Genomic DNA, 25,664 nt, shown 5'->3' with positions numbered 1-25,664 from the left:
AAACCAAACCAAAACAAAACAACGTACTCCCTACTGTCCTTCTCTTGTCTGGAGGATATGTAGTGATATTCCCTTTTATCCATATGCTAGAAAGGTGTGTTTTCTTTTTTTTTCCTTGATTAATCTAGCTAAAGGTTTATCAATTTTATTGCTGTTTTCAAAGAACCAACTTTTGGTTCATTGTTTTCTGTATTTTATCTTTTCTATTTTATTGATTTACACTTTCAAAATCTTTATTATTTCCTTTCTTTTACTTATATGAGTTTAATTTGCTCTTATATTTCTAACTTTCTAAGGTAGAAGATGAGATCGATATTAGACCTTCTTTTCTAATATAAACGTTTAAAGCTATAAATTTTCCTTTAAGCCCTGCTTTAGCTACATCCCACAAATTTTGATATGTGAGTTTTCATTTTTGTTTAGTTTAAAGTGTATTCTAATGTCCTTTTTGATTTATTTTTTGACCCATGAGTTATTTAGAAGTCTTTAGTTTAATTTCTAAAAATTTGGGAGTTTTCCTGCTATCTTCCTGTTATTAATGTCTAATTTAATTATGTTCTTTTCAAAACTCAAACAATTATGTCCGATTTCAGTTTTTAAATCAAACTGAGACTTGTTTTATGGCCCACAATATGGTCATTCTTGGTTAATGTTTCACGTATACTTTAAAAGAATGTCTATTCTAGTTGGGCGGAGTGTTCTATGAATGTCAATTAGATCAACGTGGTTGATACTGCTTTTTAAATCTTCTGTATCTCTGCTGGTTCTCTGTGTATTATTTTATCAGTACTGAGAGAGGAGTGTCGAAATCTCCAAATATAATTGTGGATTTGTCTGATTTTTCTTTTTACTTCTGTAAGTTTGTGCTTTATATATTTTTGAAGCATTTTTATTAGGCACATACACATTTATGATTATTTTGTCTTCCTGATGAATTGGCTGTTTTGTGATTCTGAAATGGCCCTCTTTATCCCTGGTAATGTTCTTTGTTCTAAAGTCTTCTTTTTTCTGATATTAATATAGTCACTCCCACTTCTTTAAGATTAGTGTTTTCATGATTTGTCTTTTTCCATCCTTTTACTTCTCATCTACCTGTGTCTTGATATTTATATTGGACTTTTTTAGACAGTATACATTTTGGGTCTTCCCATTCAATCTAGTCTGAAAATATCTATTTTTACTTGGAATATTTAGACATACACTGTATAATATAGTAGCTGCTAGCCTCATACGGCTATTTATATTTCAGTTAAAGTTAATTAAACTTAAATAAAATTAAAACTTTAGATTCCCAGTTCCACTAGCCTCATTTCAAGTGTTGAATAGCACATGTGGCTAGTGGCTGCTATCTTGGATAGTGCAGATATAGAACATTTCCATCATTGCAGAAAGTTAATTATTGGTAAGGCTGGATCTAGATATACTACCTTGCTTTCTGTTTTTTATTTACTCATCTATTTTTTCTTCTCTTCCAGCCTTTTAAAAAAAAAATTGAACATTTAAAAAATATTAAATCTTTTCCACAGTTGACTTATTAGTGCTACTTCTTTGTTTTATTATTTTAGCGGCTGTTTAAAATAGGCATCTTTAAGTTATTACAGTCTCCCTTTGAACGATATTATACCACTTGACTAGTGTAAAACTGTTACAGCTGTGCACTTCTTCCTTTTTTAAATTGAAATATAGTTGATTTACAATATTATATTAGTTTCAGGTGTACAACATAGTGATTCAATATTTTTATAGATTGTACTACATTTAAAGTTATTATCAAATATTGGCTACCTTCTCTGTGCTGTACAACAGCGGTCCCCAACCTTTTTGGCACCAGGGACTGGTTTTGTGGAAGACAATTTTTCCATGGACACGGGGGGTGGGGGATGGTTCAGGTGGTAATGTGAGCGATGGGGAGTGATGGGGAGCAGCAGATGAAGCTTTGCTCGCTCGCCTGCCGCTCACCTCCTGCTCTGCAGTCTGGTTCCCCTGCTTTGGCACCCCTGCTGTACAATATATCCTTGTAGCTTACTTATTTTATAAATACATAGTAGTTTGTACTTCTCAATCCTTCACCCCTATCTTGCCCCTCCCCCATTTCCTTTCCTCTCCCCCATTTCCTTTCCCCACTAGTTCTCTCTATCTGTGAGTCTGTTTCTATTTTGTTATATTCATTTGTTTCATTTTTTAGGTTCCACATGTGAGAGATAGCATATAGTATTTGTCTTTCTCTGACTTATTTCACTAAGCATAATAACCTCCAGGTACATCCATGTTGTTGCAAATGGCAAAATTTCATTCTTTATTGTGGCTGAGTAATATTCCATTGTATATGTACCACCTGTTCTTTATCCATTCATCGTCTTTAAGTGATAGACACTAAGTTGCTTCCATATCTTGACTGTTGTTAAATAATGCTCCTATGAACATTGGGATGCATGTATCTTTTCAAATTAGTGTTTTTGGTTTTTTTGAGGTATATACCCAAGAGTGGAATTGCTGGATCATATGGTAGTTCTGTTTTTAGTTTTTTGAGGAACCTCCACTGTCTTCCATAGCGGTTTCACCAACTTACATTCCCCAGCAGTGTACTAGGGTTCCCTTTTCTCAACATCTTCACCAGCATTTGAAATTTGTGGTCTTTGTGATTCGTCATACTGACAGGTGTGAGATGATCTCTCATTGTGGTTTTGATTTGCATTTCTCTGATGGTGAGTGATGTTGAGCATCTTTTCACGTGGCTGTTGGCCAGCTATATGTCTTCTTTGGAAAAATGTCTATTCAGGTCCTCTGCCCATTTTTTAATTGGGTTTTTTTTTTTTGACACTGAGTTGTATGAGCTGTTTATATATTTTGAATATTAACTCCTATTTGGTCATATCATTTGCAAATATTTCTCCCATTCAGTAGGTTGTCTTTTTGTTTTGTTGATGGTTTCTTTTGCTGTGCAAAAGCTTTTACGTTTAATTAGGTTTCATTTGTTTATTTTTGCTTTTATTTCCTTTTTCACAGAAGACAGATCCAAAAAACTATTGCTACGATTTATGTCAAAGAGTGTTCTGCCTGTGTTTTCTTTCAGGAGGTTTATGGTTTCAGTCTTAAATTTAGATCTTTTGATTTTCTTTTTGTATATCGTGTGAAAATGTTCTAATTTCATTCTTCCTTTTTCACTAACTGCCTTTATTCTTTTTTTATTTTTTAATAGATCTTTATTGGAGTATAATTGCTTCACAATACTGTGTTAGTTTCTGTTGCACAACAAAGTGAATCACGCATATGCATACACATGTCCCCATATCCCCTACCCCTTGAGCCTCCCTCCCATCCTCCCTATCCCACCCTTCTAGGTCATCGCAAAGCGCCGAGCCAATCTCCCTGTGCTATGCTGATGCTTCCCACCAGTCAACTGTTTTACATGTGGTAGTGTATATATGTTGATGCTACTATCACTTCGCCCTAGCTTCGCCCTCCCACCCCATGTCCTCAAGTACGTTTTCTATGTCTACCTCATTATTCCTGCCTTGCAACTAGGTTCATCAGTACCAATTTTTTTTCAGATTCCATATATTTATGTGTTAGCATATGGTATTTGTTTTTCTCTTTTTTTTGTCTTTCCATGTCTTCATCCATTCTTTTTTTTTTAATTTTATTTTATTTATTTTTTTATACAGCAGGTTCTTATTGGTTGTTTTTCTCTTTCTGACTTACTTCACTCTGTATGACAGACTCTAGGTCCATCCACCTCACTACAAATAACTCAATTTTGTTTCCTTTTATGGCTGAGTAATATTCCATTGTATATATGTGCCACGTCTTCTTTATCCATTCATCTGTCGATGGACATTTAGGTTGGTTCCATGTCCTGGCTATTGTAAATAGTGCTGCAGTGAACATTGTGGTGCATGTCTCTTTTTGAATTATGTTTTTCTCAGGGTATATGCCCACTGATGGGATTGCTGGGTCATATGGTACTTCTATTTTTAGTTTTTTAAGGAACCTCCATACTGTTCTCCATAGTGGTTGTATCAATTTACATTCCCACCAGCAGTGCAGCAGGGTTCTCTTTTCATCACACCCTTTCCAGCATTTATTGTTTGTAGATTTTTGATGATGGCCATTCTCACCGGCGTGAGATGATACCTCATTGTAGTTTTGACTTGGATTTCTCTAATAATTAGTGATGTTGGGCATCTTTTCATGTGCCTCTTGGCCATCTGTATGTCTTCCTTGGTGAAATGTCTGTTTACGTCTTCCGCCCATTTTTTAACTGGATTGTTTGTTTTTTTGATATTGAGCTCCCTGAGCTGTTTGTATATTTTGGAGATTAATCTTTTTGTCTGTTTCATTTGCAAATATTTTCTCCCATTCTGAGGGTTGTCTTTTCGTCTTGTTTATGGTTTCCTTTGCTGTGCAAAAGCTTTTTAGTTTAATTAAGTCTCATTTGTTTATTTTTGTTTTTATTTCCGTTACTCTAGGAGGTGGGTCAAAAAAGATCTTGCTGTGGTTTATGTCAAAGAGTGTTTTTCCTATGTTGTCCTCTAAGAGTTATATAGTGTCTGGTCTTACATTTAAGTCTTTAATCCATTCGGAGTTTATTTTTGTGTATGGTGTTAGGGAGTGTTCTAATTTCGTTCTTTTACATGTAGCTGTCCGGTTTTCCCAGCACCACTTACTGAGGAGGCTGTCTTTTCTCCATTGTATGTTCTTGCCTCCTTTGTCGTAAATTAGGTGTCTGTATGTGCATGGGTATATCTTTGGGCATTCTATCCTATACCATTGATCTGTATTTCTGTTTTTGTGCTAGTACTATACTGTCTTGATTACTTGTAGCTTTGTGGTATAGTTTGAAGTGGGGGAGCCTGATTCCTCCAACTCTGTTTTTCTTTCTCAATATTGCTTTGGCTATTTGGGGTCTTTTGTGTTTCCATATGAATTGTAAAATTTTTTGTTGTAATTCTGTGAAGAAATGCCGTTGGTGGTTTGATAGGGATTGCATTGAATCTGTAGATTGCTTTGGGTAGTATGGTCATTTTCACAATATTGATTCTTCCAATCCAAGAACATGGTATATTTCTCCATCTGTTTATGTCATCTTTGATTTCTTTCATCAGTGTTTTATAGTTTTCTGAGTACAAGTCTTTCACCTCCTTATTCAGGTTTATTCCTTGTATTTATTCTTTTTGTTGTAATGGTAAATGGGAGTGTTTCCTTAATTTCTCTTTCTGATTTTTAATTGTTGGTGTGTAGAAGTGCCAGAGATTTCTGTGCATTAATTTTGTGTCCTGCAGCCTTACCAAATTCATTGATTAGTTCTAATAGTTGTCTGGTGTCAGCTTTAGGATTTTCTATATATAGTATCATGTCATCTGCAAACAGTGACAGTTTTACTTCTTCTTTTCCTATTTTTATTCCTTTTATTTCTTCTTCTTCTCTGATTGCTGTGGCTAGGACTTCCAAAACTATGTTGAATAAGAGTGGTGGGAGTGGACATCCTTTTCTTGTTCCAGATCTTAGTGGAAATGCTTTCACTTTTTCACATTGAGTATGATGTTTGCTGTGGGTTTGTCATATATGGCCTTTATCATGTTGAGGTAGGTTCCCTCTATGCCCATTTTCTGGAGAGTTTTTATCATAAATGGGTGTTGAATTTTGTCAAAAGCTTTTTCTACATCTATTGAGATGATCATGTGGTTTTTATTCCTTAATTTGTTAATGTGGTGTATCACATGGATTGATTTGCGTATATTGAAGAATCCTTGCATCCCTGGGATAAATCCCACTTGATCATGGTGTATGATCCTTTTAATATGCTGTTGTATTCTTTTTGCTAGTATTTTGTTGAGAATTTTTGCATCTATGTTCATCAGTGATATTGGTCTATAATTTTCTTTTGTTGTGATATCTTTTTCTGGTTTTGGTATCGGGGTGATGGTGGCTTCATAGAATGAATTAGGGAGTGTTTCTTCCTCTGCAATTTTTTGGAAGACTTTTAGAAGGATCGATGTTAGCTCTTTTCTGAATGTTTGATAGAATTCGCCTGTGAAGCCATCTGGTCCTGGACTTGTGTTTGTTGGAAGATTTTTAATTATGGTTTCAATTTCATTACTTATGATAGGTCTGTTTATATTTTCTAATTCTTCCTGGTTCAGTCTTGGAAAATTGTGCCTTTCCAATAATTTGTCCATTTCTTCGTGGTTGTCTGTTTTATTGGCATAGAGTTGTTTGTAGTAGTTTCTTATAATCCTTGTATTTCTGCAGTGTCAGTTATCATTCTTCCTTTTTCATTTCTAATTTTATTGAATTGTGTCCTCTCTCTTTTTTACTTGATGAGTCTGGCTAAGGGTTTATCAATTTTGTTTATCTTCTCAAAGAACCAGCTTTTAGTTTTATTGATCTTTGCTATTGTTTTCTTCATTTTTATTTCATTTATTTCTGCTCTGATCTTTATGATTTCTTTCCTTCTACTGACTTTGGGATATCTTTGTTCTTCTTTCTCTAGTTGTTTTAAGTGTAGGATTAGATTGTTTATTTGAGATTTTTCTTGTTTCTTGAAGTGAGATTGTATTGCTATAAACTTCCCTCTTAGAACTGCTTTTGCTGCGTCCCGTGGGTTTTGGGTCGTTGTGTTCTCATTGTCATTTGTTTCTGTGTATTTTTTTATTTCTTCTTTGATTTCTTCAGTGATCTCTTGGTTATCTGGTAGCTCACTGTTCAGCCTCCATGTATTTGTGTTTTTACAGCTTTTTTCCTGTAATTGATATCCAGTCTCATCACATTGTGGTCAGAAAAGGTACTTGATACAGTTTCAATTTTCTTAAATTTTCCAAGGCTTGATTTGTGACCCAGGATGTGATCTATTCTGGAGAATGTTCCATGTGCACTTGAGAAGAAAGTGTATTCTGCCACTTTCAGGTGTAATGTTCTATAAATATCAATTAGATCTATCTGGCCTGTTGTGTAATTTAAAGCTTGTATTTCCTTACTTATTTTCTGTTTGGATGATCTGTCCATTGTTGTAAGTGGGGTGTTAAAGTCCCCTACTATTATTGTGGTACTCTTGATTTCTCCTTTCATGGTTGTTAGCATTTGCCTTATGTGTTCAGGTGCTCCTATGTTGGGTGCATAAACATGTATAATTGTTATATTTTCTTTTTGGATTGATCCTTTGATCATTATGTAGTATCCCTCCTTATCTTTTATAACAGTCTTTATTTTAAAGTATATTTTATCTGATACGAGTATTGCTACTCCAGCTTTCATTTGATTTCCATTTGCATGGAATATCTTTTTCCATCCCTTCACTTTCAGTCTGTTTGTGTCATTAGGTCTGAAGTAGGTCTCTTGTAGACAGCATATATACGGGTCTTGTTTTTGTATCCATTCAGCCAGTCTGTCTTTTGGTTGGGACATTTAATCCATTTGCATTCAAGGATGTTATTGATATTTATGTTCCTATTACCATTTTCTTAATTGTTTTCGGTTTGTTTTTGTTGGTCCTTTTCTTGTGTTTCCCTCTTAGAGAAGTTTCTTTAGCATTTGTTGTAAAGCTGGTTTGGTGGTGCTGAATTCTCTTAGCTTTTGCTTGTCTGAAAAGCTTTTGACTTCTCCATCGAATCTGAATGAGATCCTTGCTGGGTAGAGTAATCTTGGTTGTAGGTTTTTCTCTTTCATCACTTTAAGTATATCCTGCCATTCCCTTCTGACCTGAAGAGTTTCAACTGAAAAATCAGTTGATAACCTAATGGGGATTCTTTTGTGTGTTATTTTTTGTTGTTCCCGTGCTGCTTTTAATTTTTTTCTTTGAATTTAATTTTTGTTAGTTTGATTAATATTTGTCTTGGTGTGTTTTTCCTAGGGTTTATCCTGTATGGGACTCTCTGTGCTTCTTGGACTTTCCTATGTTAGGGAAGTTTTCAACTATAATGTGTTCAGATATTTTCTCAGACCCTTTCTTTTTCTCTTCTTCTGGGATCTCTATAATTCGAATGTTGGTGCGTTTAGTGTTGTCCCATAGGTCTCTGAGATTGTCTTCAGTTCTTTTCATTCTTTTTTTCTTTATTCTGCTTCTCAGCAGTTATTTCCACCATTTTGTCCTCCAGCTCACTTATTTGTTCTTCTGCCTCGGTTATTCTGTTATTGATTCCTTCTAGTGTATGTTTCATTTCAGTTATTGTGTTGTTCATCTCTGTTTGTTCTTTAGTTCTTCTATATCTTTCTTAAACATTTCTTGTATTTTCTCGATCTGTGACTCCATTCTATTTCCGAGATTCTGGATCATCCTTACTATCATTACTCTAAATTCTTTTTCAGGCACATTGCCTGTTTCCTCTTCATTTATTTGGTCTTGTAGATTTTTACCTTGCTCCTTCATCTGTGACATATTTTGTGCCATCTCATTTGTTTTTCTTTAATGAGTGGGATTGTGTTCCTGTTTTACTGGTTGTTTGGCCTGAGGCTTCTAACACTGGGGTTTGTAGGCTGTTGGGTAGAGCTGGGTCTTGGTGCTGAGAGGAGGAACTCTGTGAGACCTCACTCCGATGAATATTCCCTCGGTCTGAGGTCCTCTGTTAGTCCAGTGGTTCGGACTTGGAGCTCCCACTGCAGGAGCTTCGGCCCAACCCCGGACTTGTGAACCAAGATCCTGCAAGCTGCCTGGGGCACAAAACAAACAAACAAACAAAAACAATGATAACAAAGTAAAAAATAAAATGAGACTAGGAAACTAACATATCTGTTAGGAAGAATATAAAAATAAAAATTTAGATGACTCAACAACCAGAATGCACAGTAGTACCATAACAGTGAAAAAGAGGAGGAGGGGGAAAAAAGGGTGCCGGGGAGGCCTTGGCTGTGGAGGGCGAGGTCTAAGCAAGGGTGAGCTTTGGGCGATGGACGGGGCCAATGCCCAGGTCCCACAGGGCTGGAAAAGGCCCTGGGGGCTTTGGGGGCTGGGGCTTAGGCTCAAGGAACAGAAGGGGCCCAGGTGTGCCCCCCATCCCTGGTCTCGGAGGGCAGGGGACCTCACCTGGGAGCCCAGCAGGCTTCCTGGGCTCAAGTGGGCAGGGCAAATGCCCTCCTCTCCTTTCCTCTCCTGTTCCTCTGGTCTGTGAGGGCCCCTCCCACCTGCCTCTCCTGATCTCCCCTGTCTCCCTCCTATGCCCCCAAGGACTCACATGGCCTGGAGGGGGGTTTGGAGGGCAGGGGATTGGCCTGGGAGCTCAACAGGCTCCCTGGGCCTGAGTGGGTGGGGCAGTCGCCCTCTGCTCCTCTCCCGCTCCTCCTGGAGGGCCCCTTCTGCCTGCCTCTCCTGATCTTCCCTGCCTCAGGGGTGCTGATCCTGTCTGGCCTTCACTTCTCCTCCTCCCTCAGTCCCCCTATGTCCTACCCGTTCACTTTGGGGTTCCTCCCATCTCCTTGGGCGTCAGAGTCCCCCACCAGCGGCTGGTGGGTGCCCTAGTTGTGGGGAGATGCTAACTCCGCGTCTTCCCACACCACCATCTTGACTCTGCCTTCTAATTTCATTCTTTTACATGTAACTATCCAGTTTTTCTAGCACCACTTTTTTTGAAGATAATGTATTTTCCCCATTATATATTTTTGCCTTCTTTATCATAGATTAATTGATGATAAGTGTATGGGTTTATTTCTGGTCTCTCTTTTCTGTTCCACTGATCTATGTGTCTCTTTTTGTGCCAGTACCATGCTGTTTTGATTACTGTAGCATTGTAGTATACTCTGAGGTCAGGTAGTGTGATACATACAGCTTTGGTCTTTTTTCTTAAGACTGCTTAGGATACTTGGGGTCTTTTATGATTCCATATAAATTTTAGGATTGTTCGTTCTATTTCTGTGAAAATGCCATGGGTATACAACTGTGTGCTTCTGTTCCCCCCCTTCTGTCATCCTGTTGTTGTCTTTCCTTTTATGATGTGCACATATACTACAGACACAATACATTGTTATTATATTTGCTTTATTTATTTACTTTCTATAAATTTACTTATTTATTTATTTACTTTTGGCTGCATTGGATCTTCGTTGCTGAGCGCGGGCTTTCTCTAGTTGCAGCGAGTGGGGGCTACTCTTCGTTGCGGTGTGTGGGCTTCTCATTGCGGTGGCTTCTCTTTGTTGCAGAACACAGGCTCTAGGTGCGCAGCCTTCAGTAGTTGTGGCACATGGGCCCAGTAGTTGTGGCTTGTGGGCTGTAGAGCTCAGGCTCAGTAGTTGTGGCACGTGGGCTTAGTTGCTCTGTGGCATGTGGAATCTTCCCGGATCAGGGCTCAAACCTATGTCCCTTGCATTGGCAGGTGGATTCTTAACCACTGCACTAGCAGGGAAGTCCCTGTATTTGCCTTAGACAGCTCATTATCTTTTAAGACAAATTTAAAAATGAAAAAGTAGTCTTTTATATTTAGACACATTTATCATTTCTTATACTCTCCTTTGTATACATCAACGTTTTCTTCTTATGTCGTTTATATTTTCTCTGTTGCATTTCTTGTAGCACCAGCATGCTGCTAAAGAATTCTCTCAGCTTTTGTTTCCCTGAAAAAATTATTTCATTGCTTTTTGAAAGGTGTTTTCAGTGGGTATGCAGTTCAAAGTTAAATTTTTCTCCTTTCTGAATGTCATTCTACAATTTTCTGCCTTGACTAGTTTCAGATGAAACCAGGTGTGTTAGGTTTTTTTTTTTTATAGGTTTCTGTATATAATGTGTCATTTTTCTTCTGGCTGCTTTTCAGATTTTCTCTTTATTACCAGATTTTAGAAATTTGTAATGTGCTTTAGTGTGATTTACTTTGTGTTTGTACTGCTTGTGGTCCATTGAACTGCTTCAGTTTATGGGTTTATATTTGGAAAAAATTTAACACTTTCTCTTTGAGTATTTTTCTGTTTACACACCCACCTCCACACCCGAGCTCCAATTCAGATTACACTTTGTTAGACCTTTATTAACTTTATTCCACTACTTTATGTTAATCTATAGACATTGAGGCTCTGGTTTTTTTTTCTTTTCCTTTTTGGTAATCTCTCCCCACCCCCATCCTTTTTGTGCTTAATTTTGGATAATTTATTTTGTTATGATTTCAAGTTTATTGATCTTTTATTCTGCACTGTCTCATCAACTGTTAGTCTCACCCGGTGAAATTTTCATTTTAGATATTGTATTGTTCCTCTCTAGGAATTTTACTTTTTTAGTGTCTTCCATTTCTTTCCTTATTAGGTTCGTGTGTGTGTCTATTTTAATCCTTGAATATATTGAACATATTCTAACAGCTAGATTAACCTCACTGTCTGCTAATTCATTATCTCTGTTGTTTCTAAAACTATCTATTGATTGATTCCATCCCCCCCCACATACTTCTGGTTATAGAGCACATTATTTTTTGCTTCTTTGCATTTCTGGTAATTTTTGATTGGATGCTTTCCATTGTAGTTTTCACATTTTTGAGTGTTTACATTTTGTTGTATACTTTATTAGAGTGTTGGGTTTTGTTGTGGAAGGCTTCTTTTTTTGTTGTGGAAGGATCAGATTGGTTCTGTCAAGTTTTGTTTCTAAGCTTTGTCATGATGAATCTAGAGTAAACTTTTTTATAGGACTATAGTGGGGGAAGGATGAGAAACACATAACATAAAACCTTCTCCATTAACAAGTTGTTAAGTGTATAGTATAGTATTGTTAACTATATGTGCATTGTTGTACAGCATGTCTTTAGAACTTTTTCATCTTGTATGACTAAAATTCTGTACCTGTTGCACAGCAGCTACCCTTTTCTCCCTCCCCCTGGCCCTGGCAACAACCATTCTATTTTCTGCTTATATGAGTTCATTTAGATACTGCATATAAATATAATCATGCAGTATTTGTCCTTCTGTGATAGGCTTATTTCACCTAGCTTAATATCCTCGAGGTTCATCCATGTTGTGGCATATGACAGAATTTCCTTCTTTTTTAAGGCTGAATAATATTCCATTTTATGTCTATAGAGAGCATATATTTTTTTAATCTGTTCATCCACTGGTGGACACTTGGGTTGCTCCCTCCTTTTGGCTCTTGTGAATAATGCTGCTATGAACACAGGAGTGCAAATATCTCTTTGAAATTCTGTTTTCAGTTCTTTTTGATCAATACCCAGAAGTGGGTTGTTGGATCATATGGTAACTGTAGTTTTAATTTTTTGAAATGCCTCCATACTTTCTTCCATAGTGACTGCACCATTTTACATTCCCATCAACAGTGCACAAGGGTTCTGATTTCTCCACGCCATCACCAACGCTTGTTATTTTCTTTTCTTCTTTTTCTTATTTTTGATAGTGGCTATCCTAACAGATGATGTCATTATGGTTTTGATTTGCATTTCCTCCATGGTTAGTGATGGCGACGATCTTTTCATATACCTGTTTGCCATTTGTATGTCTTTGGAGAAATGCCTTTTCAAGTTCTTTGCCCATTTTTAATCAGGTTACATGTTTTTTTGTTATTGAGTTACAGGCGTTTGTTGTATGTTTTGATATTTTTGGATATTAACTCATCAGGTATATGGTTAGCAAATATTTTCTTATGTTTCATAAGTTCTTTTATTCTGTTGATTGCAGAAGCTTTTTAGTTTGATGAAGTCCCACTTGTCTATTTTTGCTTTTATTGCCTGTGCTTTTGGTATCATATCCAGGAAATCATTCCTAAGACTAATGTTATGAGGCTTTTTCCCTTTATTTTCTCCAGGCAGCTTTATAGTTTCAAGTCTTTATTCTTTTACAGTGGAAATCCAGTTTTCCCAGCACTATTTGTTGAAGAGACTGTCCTTTCCCCATTGTGTACTCCTGGCACCCTTTTCAAGGACCATTTGACTGCCTATGTGTGGGTTTATTTCTGCGTTCTCTATTCCATTGGTGTACATTCCTGTCTTTATGCTAATACCATATTATTTTGATTACTGTAGATTTGTAATATGTTTTGAAGTCTGGAAATGTGAGACCTCTAGCTTTGCCTTTCACATTATTTTGGCTATTCAAGGTCCTTTGTGGTTCCATATGAATTTTAGAATTGACTTACCTGTTTCTGCAGAAAATACCATTGGTATTTTGATAAGGATTGCATTGAATCTGTGGATTGCTTTTGTTAGTACGAGCATTTTAACAATGTTAAGTTATCCAGTCAGTGAACACGGAAGTGTCTTCTGCAGTTTCTTTCAGCAGTGTTTTATAGTTTTCAGTGTACTTGTCTTTTGCCGCCTTGGTTAAGTTTATTCCTAATTATGTTATTCTTTGTGATGCTATTGTAAATGCGATTGTTTTCTTAATATCTTTTCTGGATTGCTAGTTTTAGAAGTGAAACTGACTTGTGCATTTTGATTTCGTATCCATCAACTTCGCTGAATTCATTTATTAGTTCTAACGATTTTTCTTGTGGTATTAGAATTTTCTACATATAAGATTATGTCATCTGTGAACTGAGATAATTTTACTTCTTCCTTTCTGATTTGGATGTTCTTTATTTCTTTTTAACATTTAATTGCTCTAGGTAGGACTTCAAGTACTATGTTGAATAGAAGTGGCAAGAGTGGGCATTGTTGCCATGCTTCTGATCTTAATGGAAATCATTGGGTATGATATTAGCTGTGTGCTTTTCATAATGGCTTTTATTATGTTGAGGTAATTTCCTTCTAATTTTGTTGAGTTTTTTTTTTTTAATCATGTAAGGGGGTTGAATTTTGTCAGATGCTTTTTCTGCATCTATTGTGAGATGATCATATGATTTTTATCCTGGTTCTGTTAGTGGTGTAGCACATTGATTTTTTGTGTGTGTGTGTGTGTGTGTGTTTTTTTTTTGCGGTATGTGGGCCTCTCACTGTTGGGGCCTCTCCCGCTGCGGAGCACAGGCTCCGGACGTGCAGGCTCAGTGACCATGGCTCACGGGCCCAGCCGCTCCGCGGCATGTGGGATCTTCCCAGACCGGGGCACAAACCCGTGTCCCCTGCATCGGCAGGCGGACTCCCAACAACTGCGCCACCAGGGAAGCCCCACATTGATTTTTGTATGTCAACCTGTCCTTGCATCCCAGGAATGAATCCTGCTGGGTCATGGTGGTGATGCTTTTAATGTGTGGTTGAATTCAGTTTGCTAATATTTGTTGATGATTTTTCATCAGGGATATTGGTCTGTAGTTTTCTTGTAATGTCTTTGGTATCAGAATAATGCTTGCCTCATAAAATAAGTTTGGAAGTGTTTCCTTCTCAATTTTTATGAAATGTTTGAGAATGATTGGTGTTAATTCTTTTAATGTTTGGTAGAATCCTGCGGTGAAGCCATCTGGTTGTAGGCTTTTCTTTGTTGGCAGATTTTTGACTACTGGTTCAGTCTATGCACTAGTTTCAAGTCAGTTCATATTTTCTATTTCTTCATGAATCAGTCTTGGTACGTTCAACTTGTTCGTATATATTGTTCACACTAGTCTCTTTTAACTCTTTCTATCTCTGTGGCATCAGTTTTAATGTCTCCTCTATCATTTCTGATTTTATTTCCTTGAGTCTTCATTTTTTCTTAGTCTGGTTAAGGGTTTGTCAGCTTTGTCAGTCTTTTCAGGAACCAACTCTTAATTCCATTGATTTTTTTTTTTCCTATTCTCTTTTGTTTATTTCTGCTCTAATCTTTACTATTTCCTTTCTTTCAGTAACTTTGGGCTTAGTTAGTTCTTTCTCTGGTTCCTTGGTATGTAAAGTTAGGTTTTTATTTGAGATTTTTTTTCTTGTTCTTAGTGTAGCCATTTTCTTCTATAAACCTCCCTCTCAGTGGTGCTTTTGCTGCATCCCTTAAGTTTTGGTGTGTTGTGATTTCATTTTTTAAAACATTTTCTGATTTCCCTTTTCATTTCTTCTTTGACCTATTGCCTGTTCGGGAGTGTGTTAATTTCCACATATTTGTGAATTTTCCATTTTTTTCTTCTGCTATTGATTTCTAGTTTCATTCTGTTATGGTCAGAAAAGATACTTGATGTGATTATTTTCTGACTCAACATGTAATCTCTCCTGGACAGTGATCTGTGTGCACTTGAAAAGAATGTGTGCTCTGCTGATGTTCTGTATATGTCTATTAGATGCCTTTGGTTTATTGTATTGTTTAAATCCTCTGTTTCCTTATTGATCTTCTGTCCTATCCATCATTGAAAGTTGAGGCATTGAAACCTTCTACTATTATTGTTTTGCTATGTGTTTCTCTAGTTCTGTTGGTGTTTGCTTTGTGTGTTTGGGTGCTCTTTTATGGTGTCCCATAAGTCCCTTAGGCTTCTTCTTTCTTTTTCCTTTTTGTGCCTATGAATGAATAATTTCAAATGACTTGTCTTTAAGTGCATTGATTCTTCTGCTTGATCAAGTCCACTGCTGAGCTCTTCTGGTAAATTTTTCATTTCAGTTTCAAGTATCCTCTGCTTTTCAAAAGTTTGCTTTATAACACTTCCCTTTTATGAAAGACCTACATTAGGACCAATTTCCATTAACCAAAAGAAATCTGAAGAGGATTTTCACTTTTACAAAAAAAAGGCAAAAGGTGAAAATAGCCTTCAGTATTTTTTTTGAATGAACTGTAATAGAAGTGGTGTGCACCCTGAACAGCGAGAGTGGCACCCCTGGCAACTACACTCAGCATCGCAGCATCAAGCTGCCATAGCTTTGAACTGTGTCTGTGAGTATCTGTGTTTCATCTTGCTTTATTTTGTGCATCTTCACTTTTTCACTTTATGCCATTTTGGCTTATGAAAGTTTTCACAGGACCAGTCAACTTTCAGGTGGTGGGGGAAACCTGTATTATATTCTTCATCTCCAGAATTTCTGTTTGGTTCTCTTTTGTGTTTTATGTCTGTGCTGATACTTTCGTTTTGTTCATGCATCATTTTCCTTAGTTCATTGAGCATCTTTATGATGGTTATTTAAAATTTTTTGTCAGGTAATTCATACACATCTGTTTTTTTAGGATTAGTTTCTGGAGATTGGCCATGTTTTCCTGTTTCTTTGTATGCCTTGTTACTCTGTTGGGATCCATGCATTTGAAAAAACAGTCACCTTGTACAGGATTTACAGACAAGCTTCCTATAGGGAAAGCCAGATGTTCCTGCACTAACTCACCAGCCAGCCCAGCTAGAGATTCTGGGGACCTCTTAAACCTTTTCTGTGGATGGATCTTCTCTAGACGTATGAGTACAGTTAGAGATGTTTTGCTGGTTTCTTTTTTCATTACTGTGTAATCTTTTGCTGCTTCTTGTATCTGTGGTACTTCAGAGTATTTGGAATTGCAGCAAACTGCCCAGCTCTTTTTTGTTCCTAGCGGCCCCCAGGCACTAGAGTATGCCAGGTCCCATCAGAACTCCAAGTCAGGCAAGGTAGAAACAGTCCCTGGGGCAGCCCGTTGGAAAGCTGAAATACTGGTTGCATCCTTTTCTCTTCTCTTTCTCTCCAAATGAGAAGCCACTGAGTTATATCGGCCTCCAATTGTATTGTGGGTCCTCTGGAGCAGTGTCCTAGCTCTTTTTTGTTCTCGTTAGTCTCCAGGCATTTAGAGTATGACAGGTCTCTTCAGTACTGTGAGTTGGGTGAGATAGACACAAGTCCCTTGGGCAGCCCGCTGGAAAGCTGGAATGTTGGATGCACGTTCTTCCCCAAGAGAAGCTGAGAGGTGGGAATTTCTCCTGCTCGCTCCCAGGGGAGGGGTAATGGTGAATGAGTGACTACTCGTGCAAACCGTCACCTTTGTTCTCATCCATTCCAACCTGGTCCCCTTTCTTGTCAGTGATTAGATTCAGGCAAGATGGAAACCAGTCCCTGGGGCAGCCACATGAAAAGTCTGAACATTTCATATGTGTTTCAGTCTTCTCTTGCTCCCTCCCCCGGAGTACGGAGTGTCTTTCTGATTATGTGGTGCTGAGCCAGGGGTAGGAACTCCGGCAAGTGAGGGCCACAAGTTTTCTACTGGCTCTGATGTGGCTGGTTTTGTGCTTGCCTTGGGGTATAGGAGCATCTTAACTAGTATCTGGATTTCTCACAAAGGGAATTGGTTTATGTATTGTTGTTGATTTGTGTTTCCATGGGAAAAGTAGGGTCTGGCTTCCTGTTCTGCCATCTTGCTGACATCATCCACTTTCTATGGCTAGTTTATTCGTATACTAAGGCATGACATTCTGGGGTGTCTACTCAATGCCCATGCATTTAGTGAGGTTCCTCCAACCTGCCTGCTAGAAATTTCATGAACTCTTGACGCTTTGTTACCTCTCCAGTTATTGTTCTTTCCCTGGAAGTTGATCTTTGTTTGGCCTTATGGATTTTCACGCCCATGTATGTGCAGATTTGCCTTCAGTCATAGAATTGAATGGATTTGTATTCATATTTCTGGAGGTCTTTCTGTATGTAGCATCTTTCTTTCTGGTACTCTGCCCTACAAATTCTAGCTACCTGGATTGCCCTGAACTCTGATCTTTGTTTTTTCAACTAGCAAGACTGATGGGCTTTTGGCTTTCCTCCCTGCACTGTGGTCCAAAGTCTGAAAATTTAGAAAGAGTTGTTTTATATTTTCCCTTGGTATTTTAGTTGTTTACAGAAGGAGGGTAATTCTGGATATTGGTTACTTTCTCCTGGACAGAGATGGAAGTCTACTCTATATATTTTAATTATGTCATTTTAGGGAGGAAAGCCTTGACTTTTTATGAAATCAGTGAACTCAGCTGAAAAATTAACCTTTACTTCCATTCTTTTTTTTTTTCATGTTTCTTTGTCACATACAGTTGTCACTGATGTCATTCTTTATCTAAGAGGAATTCAGTGGAGAATACTTCCAATAAAGATAATTTATTTTATGAGCACTTATTTTTCATACTCTACCTGTCATGATTCAATAGGCATTCTACTAATCATCAGTTGTCACAGGTTCCCTCAAGACTAAAAGTTGCTCTGGATCTGTAATTGTTTTAATGACACAAAAGCCCCCAGAGTTTAGTAGAAGCCAGACTTAGCTATCGTGTTCTGCTATCATCCTGGATTGACTAGAATTGGTGACCCAGAATCCTAGCCACTTTGCTGTTCCTTTCCTTAAACATTTCAGGATTTGTCATTTTAAATTTCTTTATTCGGTTTTCCTATGTTAGCTTTTTGGGTGTAGGTAGTGAATACTGCATTTGCATATCTGCTGCTATTAAGGTTTGAGTGGGGTGCAGTGGCAGAATGCAGGACAGTTAAATTGATCCAAATTCATGCTATTAAAGAGGGAGAGGGCCTGGACTTAACTCCAATCCATAAAACACCATTAAGTGAGAATGTTCTCACTAATAGATTCATCTGCTTAAGTGCCAATTTACTTTGCACTTTTTCTGACTTGAAAATGGAAGATGCTCAAAATATTTACTGCTAGGTGAAATCATTGGCTTTTAGGCACTGTTAAATTACTACTATTTTAAAGATGGACCAGCAGTCATTTTTCTTTTTCTTTTGTGGATTTTTGACTCACAAAATTAATTGAGGCTTGTGTTGTAATAAAAAGCAATTTAGGGCTTCGCTGGTAGCACAGTGGTTAAGAATCCACCTGCCAATGCAGGGGACATGGGTTCGAGCCCTGGTCTGGGAAGATCCCACATGCTGTGGAGCAGCTAAGCCTGTGTGCCACAACTACTGAGCCTACGTGCCTAGAGCCCGTGCTCCACAACTAGAGAAGCCACCTCAATGAGAAGCCCGTGCACTGCAATGAAGAGTAGCCCCTGCTCCCCGCAACTAGAGAAAGCCCATGCACGGCAGCAAAGACCCAACACAGCCAAAAAAAAGCAATTTAATTTTACTAAAAAAAAAAGTGAAATGTGAAATGTTCCGTTTACTGACTTTTTCTAAATTAAGAGGCAATGTAAGATTCTTTTAGGCAAATAGTCAGTGTTATTCTTCTTTATCATTCTTATGAGGCAGCACTGTGAAGCAAGACGGGAGAAAAGAGATAGTTACACATACAGAAGGGACATATAGTTATGCAGAACTGCCCTTATGGAGATGCTGGAGTGCTGGTTGTTAGTTGGAGGGATGTTATTCTCTTACCAGCTAACTGGTCACTTAACACTGAACTTGGAGGCAGAGGCCAGCTTTCTCAGCTTTGAAAGGAGCCTTCGAAAGCATCTCCTATACCAGATGTTCCTGCACTAACTCACCAGCCAGCCCAGCTAGAGATTCTGGGGACCTCTTAAACCTTTTGTGTGGATGGAACTGGATTTTCTTTTTTTAATTGGACACTTTAGAATTACTTTTGACATGGTTCATTTTCTCATAAAATCCTTAAGATCACATGCAAAATGGATTGGCTTAAGTTTTAGAAACTTGCTTTTTACTGTCAGGATGCTATGCTCTTCTGATATATGAAAGCCAGCTTAAGTAATTTATTATGTTGCATTTGTGTTTTTGCAGACTGTTCTCTTTGTATAAGAAAATTTCTGTCCTATAAAACACAATGTCCAACTTGCTGTGTGGTGAGTTTTTCTTTTCCTTTTTTTCTTTAAACTAAGTGGTGCAGATATTTCTGCTTCATGTATACACAAAAGCCCAGGGAAGATGTATAATTATTGAATGAAGCTATATCAAAGACAGTTTCAGAAAGGACTTATAAAATACATATATGGAGAACTGGGCTTTGTTCAACTTTTCATAAAGATTTCTGATAACCTAAATGTATTTTAGGAAGAAAAAACTAATTTTAAGATCAGGACACTTTAAATCTTATGAACTGTGTTTTTATGGCTCTTCACTTTTTATAATTTCTCAACTTGGGTAGAAAATCTGATGGTAGGATCATTTATCTGCAAAAGATTGATGTTTAAGTATTTGTGCAGAAGGCAAAGATTCAGCTTAACTGGCCCCTTACCTCTTTCCCAAATGAGACCTTCAGGGAGAACACCAAGAAACTTGTTAAAGTTTCTGAAGCATTTTATGTAGTGGAAATAGGTGAAAAGGTATGTAAAAAGGGAAGGTAAACATACGTAGGAATAAAGAAAGAAGAAAAAGAGATAGTAAGGTCTGATAGAAAGGACACTGGGGCTAATGAAAGGGTTTGGGTTCTAGTTTGGTGCCTCTGGTAGGTGCATCGTGTCAGGATGTCACTGAACTTGTTTGGCTCCCAAGTCTAAGCTCTTTCCAACTAGGGATGCTGCTGTCATCAAGATGGTATCATCACAGAGATAAAGTGTATGCCATTTACGCTAGATAGCTACTGGGTTTATCGTTTTCCTCTTGCAGTCTTGAACACCAATCTTGTTTTAAAAGTCTCTTTGAGCACCTAAGGCTCTTGTGTTATTACTTTAAAAGAGCATCTCTGTTCTGCTTTTCAGGAGACATTTTTGGGAAAGCTGAGTGCTGGCATTTTGAAGAAGGATTCTTGCTCATATTAGGTTTTATCTTAGTACAGAGTACATATGTTTTTACCAGATGCTTTGGAGAGCTTTTAAACGGACTTCCAGTCAGCAGATAGTGATTCACTGTTTTAAAATTCCGTATTAGTATGAGATGAATGAACTTTATTTTGAGGTTTTCCTGGAAGACTTAGTGGGATGGGGAATCTCAGGAGGATGAGACATACGTTTTCAAAAACAAGATTATGACAAGTTAATTATTGTTTCTGACCTTTTTCTATCTGTTGTTTTTCTTTTCCAGACAGTCACAGAGCCGGACCTGAAAAATAACCGCGTATTAGATGAACTGGTAAAAAGCTTGAATTTTGCACGGTATGATTTTCTTTTGTGACTAATCCCTAACTGCTTTTGCCTTTTACATGTGTCCGTCCCTTTACTCTGTGCACTTTTCGGGATTAGGGAATGCAGGGCTGCATATTTGGGGGTAAAAGAAGGGATGCAACAACAGTCATTAATCACATATGGACAATCTAATCATAATAGGATTTTCTTCCTTTACCTAACAGAAAGTCTCCTGTTATGAAAAACAAGAGTTAAAATGTAGATTTGGGCACTTACTTTCGAGTATTTCAGAAATACTTCAGCTTTATCTTTTATTTTCCCTGCCCCAGCATTAGAATCAACCATTTTCCCGAGGAGCCCTGGGTCCTTTTATTGGAGAATGGCATTTAGAAATCAGGATCTGGAGCTGGGTATGCTCATTGTTACTGGGGTGTCATTGCTTCTAAACCCTCTCAGTGGACAGAGCTGGGTAGCATATGCATGTGTATGTGTACACACATATATGTATAATAGTTTCTGTGTCATATGTTAATCCATTAATTCTTAATCCGATTTGCTCGGCATGTATAAAATGATGTGTAACATGAAGTGTGTGATTGCTGGTGCTTCATAAAGTGCAGCTCTACTTCCTAACTGTCGAATGTATGATGGTGATAGTCAGTGCTCACCCAGAGGGATTTAAAAAGGCATGTTTTATCAGACAGTATCTTGAATTATTTTTGGTTTTAATCATGCAAGCCAAGCAGGAGTTTTTGGAGTTTTTATTAGGAACATACTGTGTTTAGTTAATGATTAGGTGGCCACATACTTAAGTACATGAATTCCAAGCTTGTTGGGACGTTCTTGGAGGTTCATCACATTACTTCTAAAAATGTAAAGAGATTTCTTCCAGTAGAATTGCACATTTTTTCATTGGTTTGCATACTAAAAATGATCAGATTTAGTACTCTGAACTCGCCTAGTAAGGCATTTTAGAAATCAGCTGGTTGGTTATTTCCCTAGGGAGAGTCATAAGAAGGTGGTATACTTTCCTAGATTAAGGCACTCTGAGATTCTCTGGTGCTCATAATTAAAGTGATTGCTTTTCTTATTTTAAAGTCCTTCACCAGTTAGATATTGAAGTTGGTAAGAAAAGATGGAGACATGTATTTAAAAAGGAATTGATCGGCTGTTTGCTTTTCTCTGAGGCAGCAAAATTGTATCTCATGGCTTATTTTTTCCTCAGCTGGTATTGAAAGCATAACAGCCTCCCTGCTAGGAAAAAGGGACTGTTACGAAGAACTGCATCTGTTTGTTGAAGATAAATGATCAGCATCTTTGGGTTCATAGACCCTTTGGTAACTTAAAGGGAGGCCTTGGAATGATTGTGCTCTCTCCTCTCCTCCCTCCCCAAAGAAATAGGCTATTTAAATATTCTTTGTAGTGGGTGTGGCAGGGTAGGAAGCATTCTTTGTAGATTTGGGACGGATTTTATCATTTGTTTCTCCCTCTGTTTGCCTTCTTGGAATTGCTTTATGGGGAACATTTCTTGGACATTTGTCATATCTAAAGTGCTGTGGTACTTCATTTGCAAAATTAGTAGGGTTGAAATTCAACGTAATCGGTTTAATTACGTGTTTGAAATGTGGTTTAGATCAGTGAGGGAGGAAGTTTAATTTTATGAGTAAAATGTAAGTCATTTATATTGTTTATTGATTTTATTTCTTCCTGTGCTTCCCATCTGTCATTGCCATTTTATGATATTATGATTTTTAAAAATTTAATATTCTAAACTGAATAACAAAAGAGTATTGGAAATAATTCCAGAGGTCTTCAGGCACGAGGCTGACACGCAGATCTTACATTTTCTTCTAACTTTTGCCCTTTATTTTCAGGAAACAAGTGTTTTGTTTTCTTTTTTCCCTTGACTCTTTTTTTTTTTTTTTTTTTTTTGCGGTACGCGGGCCTCTCACTGCTGTGGCCTCTCCCGCCACAGAGCAACAGGCTCCGGACGCGCAGGCCCAGCGGCCACGGCCCACGGGTGCAGCCGCTCCACGGCATGTGGGATCCTCCCGGACCGGGGCACGAATCCGCATCCCCTGCATCGGCAGGCGGACTCTCAACCACTGTGCCACCAGGGAAGCCCCCCTTGACTCATTTTTATTTGAAATAATGTTCTTAAGAAACTGTTGTATTGGACAAAATTTATTTAGAATATTGTTGTCCAAGTGGAACATCATTCTTTTTTTATTTTAAATGAATTTATTTATTTATTTTTGGCTGCGTTGGGTCTTCGTTGCTGTGTGCGGGCTTTCTCTACTTGCAGTGAGCAGGGGCTACTCTTCGTATGGTGCGCGGGCTTCTTACCGTGGTGGCTTCTCTTGTTGCAGAGCATGGGCTCTAGGCGTGCAGTGCGGGCTCTAGAGCACAGTCTCGGTAGTTGTGGCGTATGGGCTTAGTTGCTCTGTGGCATCTTCCCGGACCAGGGCTCAAACCCATGTCCCTGCTTTGGCAGGCGGATTCTTGACCACTGCGCCACCAAGGAAGTCCCTGGAATATCATTCTTGACCTAAGCAAGAAAATGTTGTTTTTGTATTTTTGCATAGCAGCCAGTCTACATGTATATTATATTTTTTTAGAAATTGAGAGTATAGAGCATTATTTATTGCTTTGGTTTATCCACCATCAAGGTATGAATTTTTCTCCAGGTACTTTTTCCAAGTTTAAAAATTTAAACAGGGACATCCCTGGTGGCACAGTGGTTAAGAATCCACCTGCCAGTGCAGGGGACACGGGTTCGAGCCCTGGTCTGGGAAGATCCCACATGCCACGGAGCAACTAAGCCCGTGTGCCACAACTACTGAGCCTGTGCTCTAGAGCCCGCGAGCCACAACTGTTGAGCCCACGTGCCACAACTACTGAAGCCCGTGTGCCTGGAGTCCGTGTTCCACAACAGGAGGAGCCACTGAAATGAGAAGCCCGTGCACCACAACGAAGAGTAGCCCCCTCTCGCCGCAACTAGAGAAAGCTCGCGTGCAGCAATGAAGACCCAATGCAGCCAATAAATGAATGAATGAATAAATAAATAAATAAATTTAAACAGATGATAATGGATAATTCCCTTAGCATCTCACAAGAGTATGTGGAGTATAATTTCACCTTTCCTTATGGTATAGTTTAAAGCATACTGGGTTTGGGTTCAGGCAGAATTAGGTTCCAGTCTTGACGCTACTAGTTTTGATATGAGTGTGATCAAGATATTAATCCTTTTTGGCTTCTATTCCACATCTGAACAATGGGAATAATATTGTTGACACTTTGAGGAATTGTAAGGATTAGAAATGAAGAGATATATTAAAAGATATATAGCATAGTACTGTATCTGGAACAAAGGAACCTAAGAAAAGATTCCTAGCATTACTATCTATGTATTTTATCTATTTATATTGTGGTGCCCTGTTATACATATGTGCATGCCCTAAGGAGCTAATGAGACCTTGTGCTTTGGTGGGCCTCTGCCTGTTTGACCAAATGGTCCTAGACTGCCGTTTGCATGTTCCAGATTAGAACAGATATTTTCAGGGACATTTACTAGTTGCCAAAGTCCATGGACTTGATTGCATGGATTTTATGACTGCCCATGTCTACCCAGAGGCCTGTTTTCACTTTTGATTCTTAGCCACATTCTGAAGAGGTAAAGTTATTGTATAGTTAACAAATGGGGAAGATTTTCCTGTATTTTATTGTCACAGTTATTCTGAAAGTCCATAATTCATCCAATTTGAATGTCTGTGAGGAATGCTGTTAGGCGTTATAATGCCAACTCACTTTAATATACAGGAGTGATGGAAAGTGAAGGAAAAATTAGCAATTCAGTCTGAGTATCAATTTTTGAATTAATATTTTCACACAGCTCATTTTTAAGGTATGTGAATTGCCGTAAACAGTCTCATGGTTTTAAATACCAGTTGTACGTTCATGGCTTGCAGATTTATATATCAGCTAGATCTCTCTCCAGGACATCATCGTCACATATCCAACTGCTTATCTCACCTCTGCTTGGACCCCTTAAAACCAGAACTAAACTGATTCCCTCTGCTGCTCCCCAGGCCCCACTCCCAATCTGCTGCTCCCACAGTCTCGCTCACGTCAGCAAATGGCAGCTCCCACCTCTCTCCCTCAAGGCCAAAAAACCTTGGGGTCATCCTTGACCCCACTCTTTCACACTTAGTCTGTCATTCCATCAGTAAGTCCCATTGGTTCTATCTCTGCTCTCCTTCCAGAATCTGACAACTTTCCCTCACTATGCCAATCCTATTCAAGCCAGCGTCAGCCCAGATACGGTGATTACTTCTTAGTGGCCTTACCTCTGCTTTTGTCCCCTTACAGTCCTTCTGAGGGCAGCAAGCAAACTGATCCTTGAAAATAAAAAGTAGGTCATACTGCATGTCGCTCAGATGTGGTTTCCTATCTCATTTGGAGCAGAACCCCAAGTCGTCTCAATGGCAGTCCTCTGGGCCCTTCAGAGTAGGCTCCCTGACTTCCTTGCCTGCTTCTCTCCCCCAGGTCGATTCGCTCCAGTCACACTGGCCTTCTCCCTGTTTCTCAAGCATGTTAATCACACTCTGACCTTAGAGACTCTGCTTACTGTTATTTCTAAGTGAAAGTGTTTCCCTAGATGTCCACACAGTTTAATCCTCTACTTTCTTGGGCTGTGTTTTTCATAGGCATCTTCTCAGTGAAGTCTTCTGTGACCATCCTGTAAAGAGTATCAAGCTTATCCTCTCCGAATTCATGGCTTCATCGGCTTCCTTTTTTTCATAGTAATTTTCACATATGTTGTGGGTGTCTATTCTCTCTTCCCTTACTATAGTATAAACTTCATGAGGATAGAAACTATTTTGTTCTCTATTATATTTCCACTGCTGAGATTAGCAGGCACCTGAAGAAGTTAATGAATTTTAATTTTAGCATGGGGCATAATTTTATT

The 25,664-nt window shown here is 38.3% G+C and overlaps 1 protein-coding gene across 1 annotated transcript in view; it reads left to right on the top strand.

Annotated features, from left to right (window-relative positions):
- The window catches only part of RAD18 (RAD18 E3 ubiquitin protein ligase), a 113,365-nt gene that overhangs the window by 7,489 nt on the left and 80,212 nt on the right, over positions 1–25,664 (top strand). Inside the window, exons 3-4 of the mRNA XM_060022964.1 lie at positions 19,416–19,477; positions 20,655–20,725. Of these exons, the coding sequence (XP_059878947.1) occupies positions 19,416–19,477; positions 20,655–20,725 (133 nt within the window). The remainder of the gene's footprint in view (positions 1–19,415; positions 19,478–20,654; positions 20,726–25,664) is intronic.

Source organism: Delphinus delphis, chromosome 10 (genome assembly GCF_949987515.2).
Source record: "Delphinus delphis chromosome 10, mDelDel1.2, whole genome shotgun sequence".
NCBI classification, from domain to species: domain Eukaryota; kingdom Metazoa; phylum Chordata; class Mammalia; order Artiodactyla; family Delphinidae; genus Delphinus; species Delphinus delphis.
Note: the sequence above shows the minus strand (reverse complement) of the source record. Positions and strands in the feature narration are given on the sequence as shown.